Source organism: Leucoraja erinacea, chromosome 4 (assembly GCF_028641065.1).
Source record: "Leucoraja erinacea ecotype New England chromosome 4, Leri_hhj_1, whole genome shotgun sequence".
Lineage (NCBI taxonomy): Eukaryota > Metazoa > Chordata > Chondrichthyes > Rajiformes > Rajidae > Leucoraja > Leucoraja erinaceus.
In genome coordinates, this window is record NC_073380.1 from 5825475 (window position 1) to 5838167 (window position 12693).

The 12693-nt window shown below is 45.8% G+C and overlaps 1 protein-coding gene across 1 annotated transcript in view; it reads left to right on the forward strand.

Annotated features, from left to right (window-relative positions):
• The window catches only part of cdh17 (cadherin 17, LI cadherin (liver-intestine)), a 113937-nt gene that overhangs the window by 18239 nt on the left and 83005 nt on the right, over positions 1 to 12693 (forward strand). The window contains exons 3-4 of the mRNA XM_055633583.1: positions 10325 to 10426; positions 10683 to 10817. Of these exons, the coding sequence (XP_055489558.1) occupies positions 10325 to 10426; positions 10683 to 10817 (237 nt within the window). The remainder of the gene's footprint in view (positions 1 to 10324; positions 10427 to 10682; positions 10818 to 12693) is intronic.

Below are 12693 nucleotides of genomic sequence, written 5' to 3' on the forward strand. Positions count from 1 at the left end.
GGGTTAAACCTTTGGTTTTGATCTCACTGATGTCAATGTGCTCTTTGATCCATGCGTTTAATGTGAGACCTACTAGCTTCAGGCGGGTGCAACTTCCACCTGCAAGGGAGATGCTGGAACCAAGCCAGGGTTAAGCAGGTGAGTCACCGGGTAAATGTTCACCCACTCTCCAGGTGTCAGCCGAGATTAAATCGCTGAAACAATGTTAAAGTGCACCATCATAGGAACAAGGAACTGCAGATGCTCATTTGTCCCAAAGATAGGCACAAACTGCTGGAGTAACTCAGCGGTAACTCAGCAGGTCAGACAGCATCTCTGGAGTAAAGGAACAGCTGAAGTTTTGGGTCGGGTCTGAAGTCCCGACCTGAGACGTCGCGGTGGCGCAGCGGTAGAGTTGCTGCCTTACAACAAATGCAGCGCTGGAGACCCGGGTCCGATCCCGACTACGGGTGCTGTCTGTACGTTCTCCCCGTGATCTGCATGGATTTTCTCCGAGATCTTCGGTTTCCTCCCACATTCTAAAGGCGTACAGGTTTGTAGGTTAATTGGCTTGGTAAATGTAAAAATGGTCCCTAGTGTTAATGTGTGGGCATCGCTGGTCAGCGCGGACCCGGTGTGCCGAAGGGCCTGTTTCCTCACTGTATCCCAAAAAAAAACAAAACCTAAAAAGAACCTATTCCTTTACTCCAGGGATGCTGTCTGACCCGCTGAGTTACTGCAGCTTTTGTGTCTGGATCACAAGATTATAAGTGATAGGAGTAGAATTAGACCATTCGACTGCCTTCTGTGGCAGGCTAGTGTCTATCTTTGGTTTAAACCAGCTGCTGCAGTTTCTTCCTACGCACTCTCCGATTAGAGAATAACCCTCTGAGCTAAGGCGAGCATTTCGCTGTGTGATATTTATTGTCTCCTTGCCTGTAACTTGTTATTCATGGGAATTATGCACCGATTTCCCCTGGAAGCTAAAAGGCTGCTTTCTTCATGAACAGACATGTTTGTTTGGCATCTCTTTCTTTACAATTTCACTTCTCTCAGAGTTTTGCCTCAGGGCCGGTTTGTGCTGCAGGAATCTGTAGGCAATATAATTGATGTCGTTGCTGCGATGCATTTACACCTGCGTGTGATGTGAAACTCCCGATGTTCTTTTAACGATCTTTACCAATGAGCAACAAACAATCCGCACCATTGCACTTGCCTTTGCCGACTTTGCTGTGTCATTAAACTTATTCTGCGTTGGATTCATAAACGTTTGCGTCACCTAGTTTAGTTTAGTTCAGTTTAGCGAAGAGATACAGCGCGGAAACAGGCCCTTCGGCCCATCGATTCCGCACCGACCAGCGATGCCCGTCCACTTGCTCTATCCTACTGCACCCACTAGGGACAATTTACAATTCTTACCGAAGTCAATTTACCTACAAATCTGCACGTCTGTGGAGTGTGGAAGGAAAGCGGAGCAGCTGGAGAAAACCCACGCAGGTCACGGGGAGAAAGCATAAGCCCTAAAGGGGTTGGACAGGCTAGATGCAGGAAGATTGTTCCCGATGTTGGGGAAGTCCAGAACAAGGGGTCACAGTTTAAGGATAAGGGGGAAATCTTTTAGGACCGAGATGAGAAAAAAAAAATTCACACAGAGAGTGGTCAATCTCTGGAATTCTCTGCCACAGAAGGTAGTTGAGGCCAGTTCATTGGCTATATTTAAGAGGGAGTTAGATGTGGCCCTTGTGGCAAACGGGATCAGGGGGTATGGAGAGAAGGCAGGTACAGGATACTGAGTTGGATGATCAGCCATGATTATATTGAATGGCGTTGCAGGCTCGAAGGGCTGAATGGCCTACTCCTGCACCTATTTTCTATGTTTCTATGTATAGACAGCACCCGTAGTCAGGATCGAACCTGTGCCTCTGGCACTGTTCAGTTTATTTTATTATCACGTGTACCGAGGTACATTTTTTGTTGCGTGCTAACCAGTCAGCAGAAAGGCAATACATGATTACAATCAATCCATTTACAGTGCATAAATACACTGTCGGCAGCAACTACACCCCTGCGCCACCGTGCTGCATTTCTTATACATATATATTATAAATGATTTAGATTAGTTTAATTCATTGTCACCTATACCAAGGTACAGTGAAAAGCTTTTTTATTGCGCGCTATCCAGTCAGGTAAAACTATACATGATTACTATCAAGTCGTACACAGTATACAGATACAGGTTGAAGGGAATAATGTTTAGTGGAAGATGCAGTCCAGTAAAGACCGATTAGAGATAGTCCAAGGGTCTCCAATTAGGTATATGGTACCTGCTCTCCAGTTGTGGTAGGATGGTTCAGTTGCCTGATAACAACTGGGAAGAAACTGTCCCTGAATCTGGAGGTGTGCGTTTTCACACTTCTGTACCTCTTGCCTGATGGGAGAGGGAAGAAGAGGGAGTGGCCGGGGTGCGACTGGTCCTTGATTATGCTGCTGGCCTTGCCGAGGCAGCGTGAAGTGTAGATGGAGTCAATGGAAGGGAGGTTGGTTTGTGTGATGGTCTGGGCTGCGTCCACAATTCTCTGCAATTTCTTACTGTCGTGGAAGGGGCTGTTCCCAAACCAAGAAATCTTGCTTTTCTTCAGTAGGAAGGAAAAGTTTATGTTTAGGTTTATTACAGTCGTGTGTACTGAGGTACAGTGAAAAGCTTTGTTTTGCATGCTTTCCAATGAAATAATTCTATACATAAGCAACAAGCGGCATTGTGGCACAGCTAGTAGAGTTGCGGCCTCGCAGCGCCAGAGACCCGGGTTCGATCCTGCCCTTGGCTGCTGTCTGTGCGGAGTTTGCATGTTCTCCCCGTGACCGCGTGGGTTTCTTCCGGGTGCTCCGTTTTCCTCCCCTATTCCCAAAGATGTGCTTGTTTGCAGGTTATTCGGCTTCCGCAAGCTGTCTCTAGTGTGCAGGGAGTAGGAAAGTGGGATAACATTGAAAGAGTGTGAGATGGTTGAAGTGGACTCGGTGGGCCGAAGGGCCTCTTTTCATGTTGCATCTCTAAACAAAACAAGAGGAAAACACATAGACCAGAATACAGCTTTCAGCTTTGTCGCGCATCAGTTCCATTGACAAAGTCCAATGTTCGCAATGGGGGTACAGGTGAATCCGATAGTATCCTAGCTTATGGAATGACTGTTCAGAAGCTTGATAACAGAGGGGAAGAAGCTATTCCTGAGTCTGGTGGTGCGCGTTTTCAAACTCCTGTACCTTCTGCCCGATGGGAGCGGGGAGATGAAGGAATGGGACAAGTTGGCTTCTTTTCCGAGGTAGTCCTTTCAGAATTAAAAGGACGTTCTTTTAGGAAGGAGATGAGGAGAAATGTCTTTAGTCAGAGGGTGGTGAATCTGTGGAACTCTTTGCCACAGAAGGCAGTGGAGGCAAGTGGATATTTGTAAGGCAGAGATAGATAGATTCTTGATTAGTATGGGTGTCAGAGGTTATGGGGAGAAGGCAGGAGAAGGAGAGATACATCAGCCATGATTGAATGGCGGAGTAGACTTGATGGGCCGAATGATTTAATTCTACTCCGATCACATGACCTTATGACCTTACGTAGTACAGAGTGACATGGACACCATCTGCAATTCCTTGCAGTCTTGACCAGAGCTGTTACCCAAGCTGTGAGGCAACGTCACAGTGTGCTTTCTATAGTGCATCCATGTCCAGTGCATACAAAGCCTCAGGGAACATAGCGCTGTAATGATAAACTCCAAATATGTACTGAAGGATCTTGGCAGGCTTGATCAGTGGCTCAAGAAATTGCCAATGCAATTTAATATAAAGAAACATCCAGTGATCAGAATTGTCAGCTGAAAGGTCAGTTTAACCTATGTGCAAACGGAAGCTATGTTTCAGGTGTTAGAAACATAGACACATCGAAACATTGAAAATAGGTGCAGGAGTAGGCCATTCGGCCCTTCGAGCCTGCACCGCCATTCAATATGATCATGGCTGATCATCCAACTCGGTATCCTGTACCTGCCTTCTCTCCATACCCCCTGATCCCTTTAGCCACAAGGGCCACATCTAACTCCCTCTTAAATATAGCCAGTGAACTGGCCTCAACTACCTTCTGTGGCAGAGAATTCCACAGATTCGCCACTCTCTGTGTAAAAAATGTTTTTCTCATCTTGGTCCTAAAAGGCTTACCACTTATCCTTAAACTGTGACCCCTTTTTCTGGACTTCCCCAACAGTGGGAACAATCTGCCTGCATCTAGCCTGTCCAACCCCTTAAGAATTTTGTAAGTTTCTATAAGATCCCCCCTCAATCTTCTAAATTCTAGCGTGAACAAGCCGAGTCTATCAAGTCTTTCTTCATATGAAAGTCCTGACATCCCAGGAATCAGTCTGGTGAACCTTCTCTGTACTCCCTCTGTGGCAAGAATGTCTTTCCTCAGATTAGGAGACCAAAACTGTACGCAATACTCCAGGTGTGGTCTCACCAAGACCCTGTACAACTGCAGTAGAACCTCCCTGCTCCTATACTCCAATCCAAAGTTAGCCTTTGGATATTCCCATAACGGGCGGCACGATGGCGCAGCGGTAGAGTTGCTGCCTTATGGGCCTGTCCCACGATTTTTAGGCAATTGTCGGTGAATACGACAATGGAATTTACCAAAGTCAGCGCCGGCAACAACCTACGTCACCTGCGACAACCTACGATAACCCGCTCGATAGCACCTACATCAAGCTACGCTCATTGGCGTCAAACCCACAGTCGGCAAAAAATTTTCAACATGTTGAAAATCCAGCAGCGACCAGAAAGACCCTGCGCATCTTTGGGCGACTGAGGAGATTACTCACGACCATACAGGCGACACCCCGGTGACCACTAGCGACCATGTGGCGACAGCTTAGTCGCTTGTAATCACCTAAAATATTGTCTTAATGGGACAGGCCCATTACAGCACCAGAGACCCGGTTTCGATCCTGACTACGGGTGCTGTCTGTACGGTGTTTGTACGTTCTCCTCGTGTCCTGCGTGGGTTTTCTCCGGGTGCTCCGGTTTCCCCCCACTCTCCAAAGATGTGCAGGTGCAGGTTTGTAGGTTAAATGGCTTTGGTATAATTGTAAATTGTCCCTAGTGCGTGTAGGAACATAGAAACATAGAAAATAGGTGCAAGAGTAGGCCATTCGGCCCTTCGAGCCTGCACCGCCATTCAATATGATCATGGCTGATCATCCAACTCAGTATCCTGCACCTGCCTTCTCTCCATACCCCCTGATCCCTTTAGCCACAAGGGCCACATCTAACTCTCTCTTAAATATAGCCAATGAACTGGCCTCAACTACCTTCTGCGGCAGAGAATTCCAGAGATTCACCACTCTCTGTGTGAAAAAAGTTTTCCTCATCTCGGTCCTAAAAGATTTCCCCCTTATCCTTAAACTGTGACCCCTTGTTCTGGACTTGTTCTACTGCAGTTGTACAGGGTCTTGTTCTGTATAGGATAGTGTTAATATGCGGGGATCGCGGGTCGGCGCGGACTCGGTGGGCCGAAGGGCCTGTTTCCGCGCAGTATCGCTAAGACTAAACTAAAACCTAACACTAATATGTTTGTTTTGGGCTGTCAGGGCATTCATTTCTCTTTACCGAGACAATCCAGGTTTGCCCTCTTCTGCAGACATTCCCTCTGTTATCTCCAGCCGTCCCCGTCTCTGGAAATGAAACCATTGCTTGTGTTCTCACATTTCCAGTTGTGATGAGGGATCCTTGTCTCTTCTCTTCATGGGTTTGATCTGTGTAGTGCCTCCAGCAATTTCTGACATTGTCTGGGCTACGGAACATCGGGGGAGACCACACTGCAGGCTGGCTGCTCGACTTGCACCTGTGCAGCATCAGGCTGGGCTGCAGGGCACCTCCAACTACATTAGGGCCACGACAGGGACGGAGAACACAGAGCAGTGCAGCGCAGGTTGGAACTGCAGATGCTGGTTCGCACCAACGTTAGGGGATCTTATAGAAACATAGAAAACAGGTGCAGGAGTAGGCCATTCATCCCTTTGAGCCTGCACCGCCATTCAATATGATCATGGCTGATCGTCTAACTCAGTATCCCATCCCTGCCTTCTCTCCATACCCCTCCGATCCCTTTAGCCACAAAGGCCACATCTAACTTAAATATAGCCAATGAACTGGCCTCAACTACCTTCTGTGGCAGAGAATTCCACAGATTCACCACTCTCTGTGTAAAAAATGTTTTTCTCATCACGGTTCTAAAAGACTTCCCTCTTATCCTTAAACTGTGACCCCTTGTTCTGGACTTCCCCAACATCGGTAACAATCTTCCTGCATCTAGCCTGTCCAACCCCTTAAGAATTTTGTAAGTTTCTATAAGATCCCCCCTCAATCTTCTAAATTCTAGCGAGTACAAGCCGAATTTATCCAGTCTTTCTTCATATGAAAGTCCTGCCATCCCAGGAATCAGTCTGGTGAACCTTCTCTGTACTCCCTCTATGGCAAGAATGTCTTTCCTCAGATAAGGAGACCAAAACTGTACGCAATACTCCAGGTGTGGTCTCACCAAGACCCTGTACAACTGCAGTAGAACCTCCCTGCTCTTATAGTATACAAATGATGCACAGGTCTGAGTGTGTCGGTAGGAATTGTGTGCACAAGGTAACGTTTATACACACGAGGTGCAGCCATGTGTGTTTTGGACCATTCCAAAGTTACGGCGTGCACACAATTCCTACCGAAGCATGAAATAGACCTGTGCATCATCTGTTTTATAGAATGGGGGAAAAAAGTAAAATTAAAATCAAAACCTGCTATTTTCCAAATCATGTGTCTGGTAACTACACGATACAGCAGCGGCTTTTAGCTAAACGGATTGCAAAGATTCTTAGACCCTATAAAAACATATAACATCCTCAAGGGATTGGACAGGTGAGATGCAGGAAAAATGTTCCCGCTGTTGGGGGAGTCCAGAGCCAGGGGTCAGAGTTTAAGAATAACGGGTAGGATATTTAGGACTGAGATGAGGAAAAACATTTTCACCCGGAGAGTTGTGAATCTGTGGAATTCTCTGCCACAGAAGGCAGTGGAGGCCAATTCACTGGATATTTTCAAGGGAGAGTTAGATTTAGCTCTTTGGGCTAATGGAAGCAAGGGATATGGGGAGAAAGCAGGAATGGGGTACTGATTTTGGATGATCAGCCATGATCACATTGAATGGCGGTGCTGGTTCGAAGGGCCGAATGGCCTGCACCTATTTTCTATGTTTCTAGGTTTCTAAAAAGCTGGAGTAACTCAAGGGCTCAGGCAGCATCACTGGGGAGTAGGAGTGGGTGGCGTTTGGGGTTGAGGCCCACTTCTTCGGATTGAGAGTCAGGGGAGAGGGAAACGAGATGTGGAAGGGTACAATGAACATGTAAGTTGTGAAAAGAACAGATCTAAGCAGACGATGATCAAAGAAAGCTACAATGGTCCATTGTTGCATGAGAGGAAGGTACAGCACAGTGATAGGCCCTTCGGCCCGCAATGTCCGTGCCAAACCTGATACCATTCTATGTGATTATAAGGTCATAAGTGATAGGAGCAGAATTAGGCCACTCTATAGACAATAGACAATAGGTGTAGGAGTAGGCCATTCGGCCCATCAAGTGTTCTCCACCATTCAATCATGGCTGATCTATCTCTCCCTCCTAATCCCATTCTCCTGCCTTCTCCCCATAACCCCTGACACCCGTACTAATCAAGAATCTATCTATCTCTGCCTTAAAAATATCCACTGACTTGGCCTCCACAGCCTTTTATGGCAAAGAATTCCACAAATTCACTACCCTCTAACTAACGAAATTCCTCCTCATCTCCTTCCTAAAGGAACGTCCTTTAATGCTGAGGCTGTGACCTCTAGTCCTAGACTCCCCCACAAGTGGAAACATCCTCTCCACATCCACTCTATCCAGGCCTTTCACTATTCGGTAACCTTCAATGTGGTCCCCCCTCATTCTTCTAAACTCCAATGAGTACAGGCCCAGTGCCGACAAACGCTCATCATAAAGGAGGGCCATGGCAGTGCAGAGTCAGGAAGCAAAGGGTGTTCTTTCACGATGAACCAGTATCATGAGTAATATGTTATAGATAGTCTGAAGAAGATCAGTGATTCAACGATACTTTATTGTCACGTACCTAGGTACAGTGAAACGCTTTGTTTTGTTTATAGAATCATAGAGTCATTGAGTTATTGACAATAATATACTTCAGCTCAACTTGCCCACACCGGTCAACATGTCCCAGCTACTCTAGTCCCAGCTGCCCTCGTTTGGTCCATATCCCTCCAAACCTGTCCTATCCGTGTACCTGTCTAACTATCTCCAAAACGTTGGTATAGTCCCACCCTCAACTACCTCCTCTGGCAGCTTGCTCCATACACCCACTACCCTTTGTGATCGTATCCCTATTAAATATTTCTCCCCTCACCTTAAAACTATGTCTTCTGGTCCTCGATTCACCTACTCTTGGCAAGAGTATAATCCGGTAAGGTTATATTATAGATAGGCACAATCAAAGCTAATTACAAAAAGTGAAATTCAGCAGCTACAGCACGATAGCAGAGCGGTAGAGTTGCTGCCTTACAGCGCCAGAGACCCGGGTTCGAATCTGACTATGGGTGCTGTCTGTATGGAGTTTGTACGTTCGCCCCGTGAATGTGTGAGTTTTCTCTGGGTGCTCCGATTTCCTCCCACACTCCAAAGACGTACAGTTTGTAAGTTAATTGGCTTCGGAAAAATCGTAAATTGTCCCTAGTGAGTAGGATCGCTGATGGCGCGGACTTGGTAGAAACATGGAAACATAGAAACATAGAAAACAGGTTCAGCAGGAGTGCGGCAGGAGTAGGCCATTTGTCCCTTCGAGCCAGCACTGCCATTCAACATGACCATGGCTGATCATCCAAAATCAGTACCCCATTCCGACTTTTTCCCCATATCCCTTGATTCCCTTAGCCCTAAGAGCTAAATCTAACCCTCTCTTGAAAGCTGGTAGGAATCTGAGGGGTAACTCACCAACTTTTCACACCAAGGGTCGTGGGTGTATGGAACAAGCTGCCCGGGGAGGTAGTTGAGGCTAGGACTATCCCAACGTTTAAGAGACAGTTAGATAGGGGATAAGAGACATGGATAGGACAGGGTTGGAGGGATATGAACCAAGTGCAGTGCAGGTGGGACTAGTGTAGCTGGGATATGTTGGCCGGTGTGGGCACGTTGGGCCGAAGGGCCTGTTTCCACGCTGTATCATGCTATGACTATGATGTTTTGCGTCAGAACTTTTCGTCAGTCTGATTCAGACAAGATTCCAGCATCTGCTATCCCCTGTGCATTTGTTTAAACCACGTTTCCCACAAGTGAATCACTGCATTCATTCTGTTGCCTTCTTGTCCGCATATGCACCTTAAACTCTTGTTTAAAAGGATCAGAATTTCCCTGCATAAGGTCCCAGTCCCCAGTATCACTTCCATAGAGAAGTTACTGAAATAAGCGACCACATTTGAGCATCTGCGCTCCATTCTTTGATTTACACAGTGGTGGCTCTCCTTGTAGAGAGCTGGGCGGCACAGCGGTGCAGCTGGTAGTGCTGCTGCCTCACAGCACCAGAGACCCGGGTTCGGTCCTGACTACGGGTGTTATCCGTACGGAATTTGTACTCTCACTCCGTGACCGCATGGATTTCCTCCGGGTGCTCCGGTTTCTTCCCACATTGCAAAGAGGTGGGAGTTTGTAGTTCAGTTTAGTTTATGAGTTCAGTTTAGTTTATAGTCACGCATACCGAGGTACGGTGGGAAGCTTTTTGTTGCGTGCTAACCAATCAGCGGGAGGCCAACGCATGATCACAGTCAATCCATTTACAGGTTCATTGGCCTCTGCAAAATGGCTCCCAGTGCGTATGGAGCGGGTGAGAAAGTGGAAAACATCGTGCGAACGGGTGATCGGTGGTCAGGGTGGATTCCGTGGGCTGAAGGTCCTGCTTCCATGCTGTATCTTTCAATCACCTCAATCAATTAAAACTGCAGAATTTATCGGACGTTATGCTTGGTGCAGTTAAATAGAGACGTGCCATTTTGTCGCGCTGAACATATTTGGTCAGGATAACTGGAAATATTATTTCAATATTAAGTACATTCAGATCTCCTGCGGGCAGCATACAGTAGGTACCTGTTCACTATGACTCACCAATTCAAGATGCCAAGACATAATCCCCGTTTATAAGACGTGTCATTGTGTTTTTGCAACAGCTCATCATTATCAACGTAGCCTCCGACTGCGTATGATTCATTTATTTATATTCACTGCAGGTACTACTCACGGAGATTAATGGACAATTTCCAAAAGGACCTTTGAAGACAATGGATCTGCTTGTTCTTGAGGAAACTACTGTCCCGTTAATGATATATATGGTAAATCTTTTAGAATTTCTATCAATATGGACAAATCGTGCAAAAGCAAATCTAAACAGTGACAAATAAATGGATTAAGACTTTATACTACATACATTGCTGTACATTTAGTGTTTGAGTTTAGTCTACTGTCATGTGTACTGATTAAGTGAATATACAGATATGGTGATTATTTATTTCTTGCCGCTTGTACTTTGGATGACCAAGAAAATCGTGATCAATCGTGCATTTACTATCAAGTTTCTTTTTACTGTAGTTTGTGCCAAGTGACAGTGCTGTAAATACGGTTTATGTCGTGGATAAAGCCCAAGACAGCATACAAATTGAGAACGGCGTATTGTATCTCAATAAATCCCTGGATCGTGAAACACAAGCAGTCCACAAAGTACAGGTAAAAGTAATCTTATGAGGAAATATAATTATTATTTGGGAAAGGGTTTTTTTTTGGTTGTTGAAAATATTATATGGAATGTCGAACAACAAACCTATTCTTTTCTTCTCCAACCCAGGGGACATCCCTTTAGGAAGGAGATGGGGAGTAATTTATTTAGTCAGAGGGTGGTGAATCTGTGGAATTCTTTGTCACAGAGGGCTGTGGAGGCCAAGTCAGTGGATATTTTTAAGGCAGAGATAGATAGAAACATAGAAAATAGGTGCAGGAGTAGGCCATTTGGCCCTTCGAGCCTTCACCACCATTCAATATGATCATGGCTGATCATCCAACGCAGTATCCTGTACCTGCCTTCTCTCCATACCCCCTGATCCCTTTAGCCACAAGGACCACATCTAACTCCCTCTTAAATATAGCCAATGAACTGGCCTCAACTACTTTCTGTGGCAGAGAATTCCAAAGATTCACCACTCTCTGTGTGAATTTTATTTTTTCCTCATCTCGATCCTAAAAGACTTCCTCCTGATCCTTAAACTGTGACCCTTTGTTCTGGACTTCCCCAACATCGGGAACAATCTTCCTGCATCTAGCCTGTCCAACCAATTAAGAATTTTTTAAGTTTCTATAAGATCCCCCCTCAATCTTCTAAATTCTAGCGAGTACAAGCCAAGTCTATCCAGTCTTTCTTCATATGAAAGTCCTGACATCCCAGGAATCAGTCTGGTGAACCTTCTCTGTACTCCCTCTATGGCAAGAATGTCTTTCCTCAGATTAGGAGACCAAAACTGTATGCAATACTCCAGGTGTGGTCTCACCAAGGCTCTGTACAACTGCAGTAGAACCTCCCTGTTCCTATATTCAAATCCTTTTGCTATGAATGTTAACATACCATTTGCTTTCTTCACTGCCTGCTGCACCTGCATGCCTACTTTCTATGACTGGTGTACCATGACACCCAGGTCTCGTTGCATCTCCCCTTTTCCTAATCGGCCACCATTCCAATAATAGTCTACTTTCCTGTTCTTGCCACCAAAGTGGATAATCTCACATTTATCCACATTATACTGCATCTGCCATGCATTTGCCCACTCACCCAGCCTATCCATTTATCCTGAGATAAATTCTTGATTAGTCCGGGTGTCAGGGGTTATGGGGAGAAGGCAGGAGATTAGGGTTAGGAGGGAGAGGTAGATTGGCCATTATTGAATGGCGTAGACTTGATGGGCTGAATGGCCTAATTCTGCTCCCATCACTTATGACCTTTTGACCTTTACCAAATCACTGAAACCATAGAACAAATATTGGTTTATTCTCTCCCCTGACTCTCAGACCCAAAATGTCACCCATTCCTTCTATCCAGAGATGCTGCCTACCCTGCTGAGTTACGCCAGCATTTTATGTCTATCTTTGGTGTAAACCAGCATCTGCTGTTCCTTCCTAAACGAATATTGTTATTCAAGCAGAAGCGATTTTACGGATTAGTTGGGGGAGGTTTCGTCTGGCATGTTAGTGTTGGATGGTTAGTAAGTTTGCAGCTGACTCTAAGTCAGGTGGCATTGTAGACAGTGAGAAAGGTTAGCAATAGTTGCAGAAGATTTTGTTGAGCTAAGTATGTGGGCCAAGGGATGACACATGGAATTCAATACGCCTAAGTGTGTGGTTTTGTATTTTAGGAAGTCGAACCATAGATGGACGTTCACTGTGATTGGTAACGCCCTGGGAGTGTTGTAAGTCACAATGACCTCGGAGTACGAGGGCATAGTTTCTTGAAAGTTGTGTAAAGGTGAACTGGGTGGTGAAAAAGCTTTTGGAATGCTGGCCTTCATCAGTAAGGGCATTGCATATAGACGTTGGGACGTTGTATTGCAGTTGCACA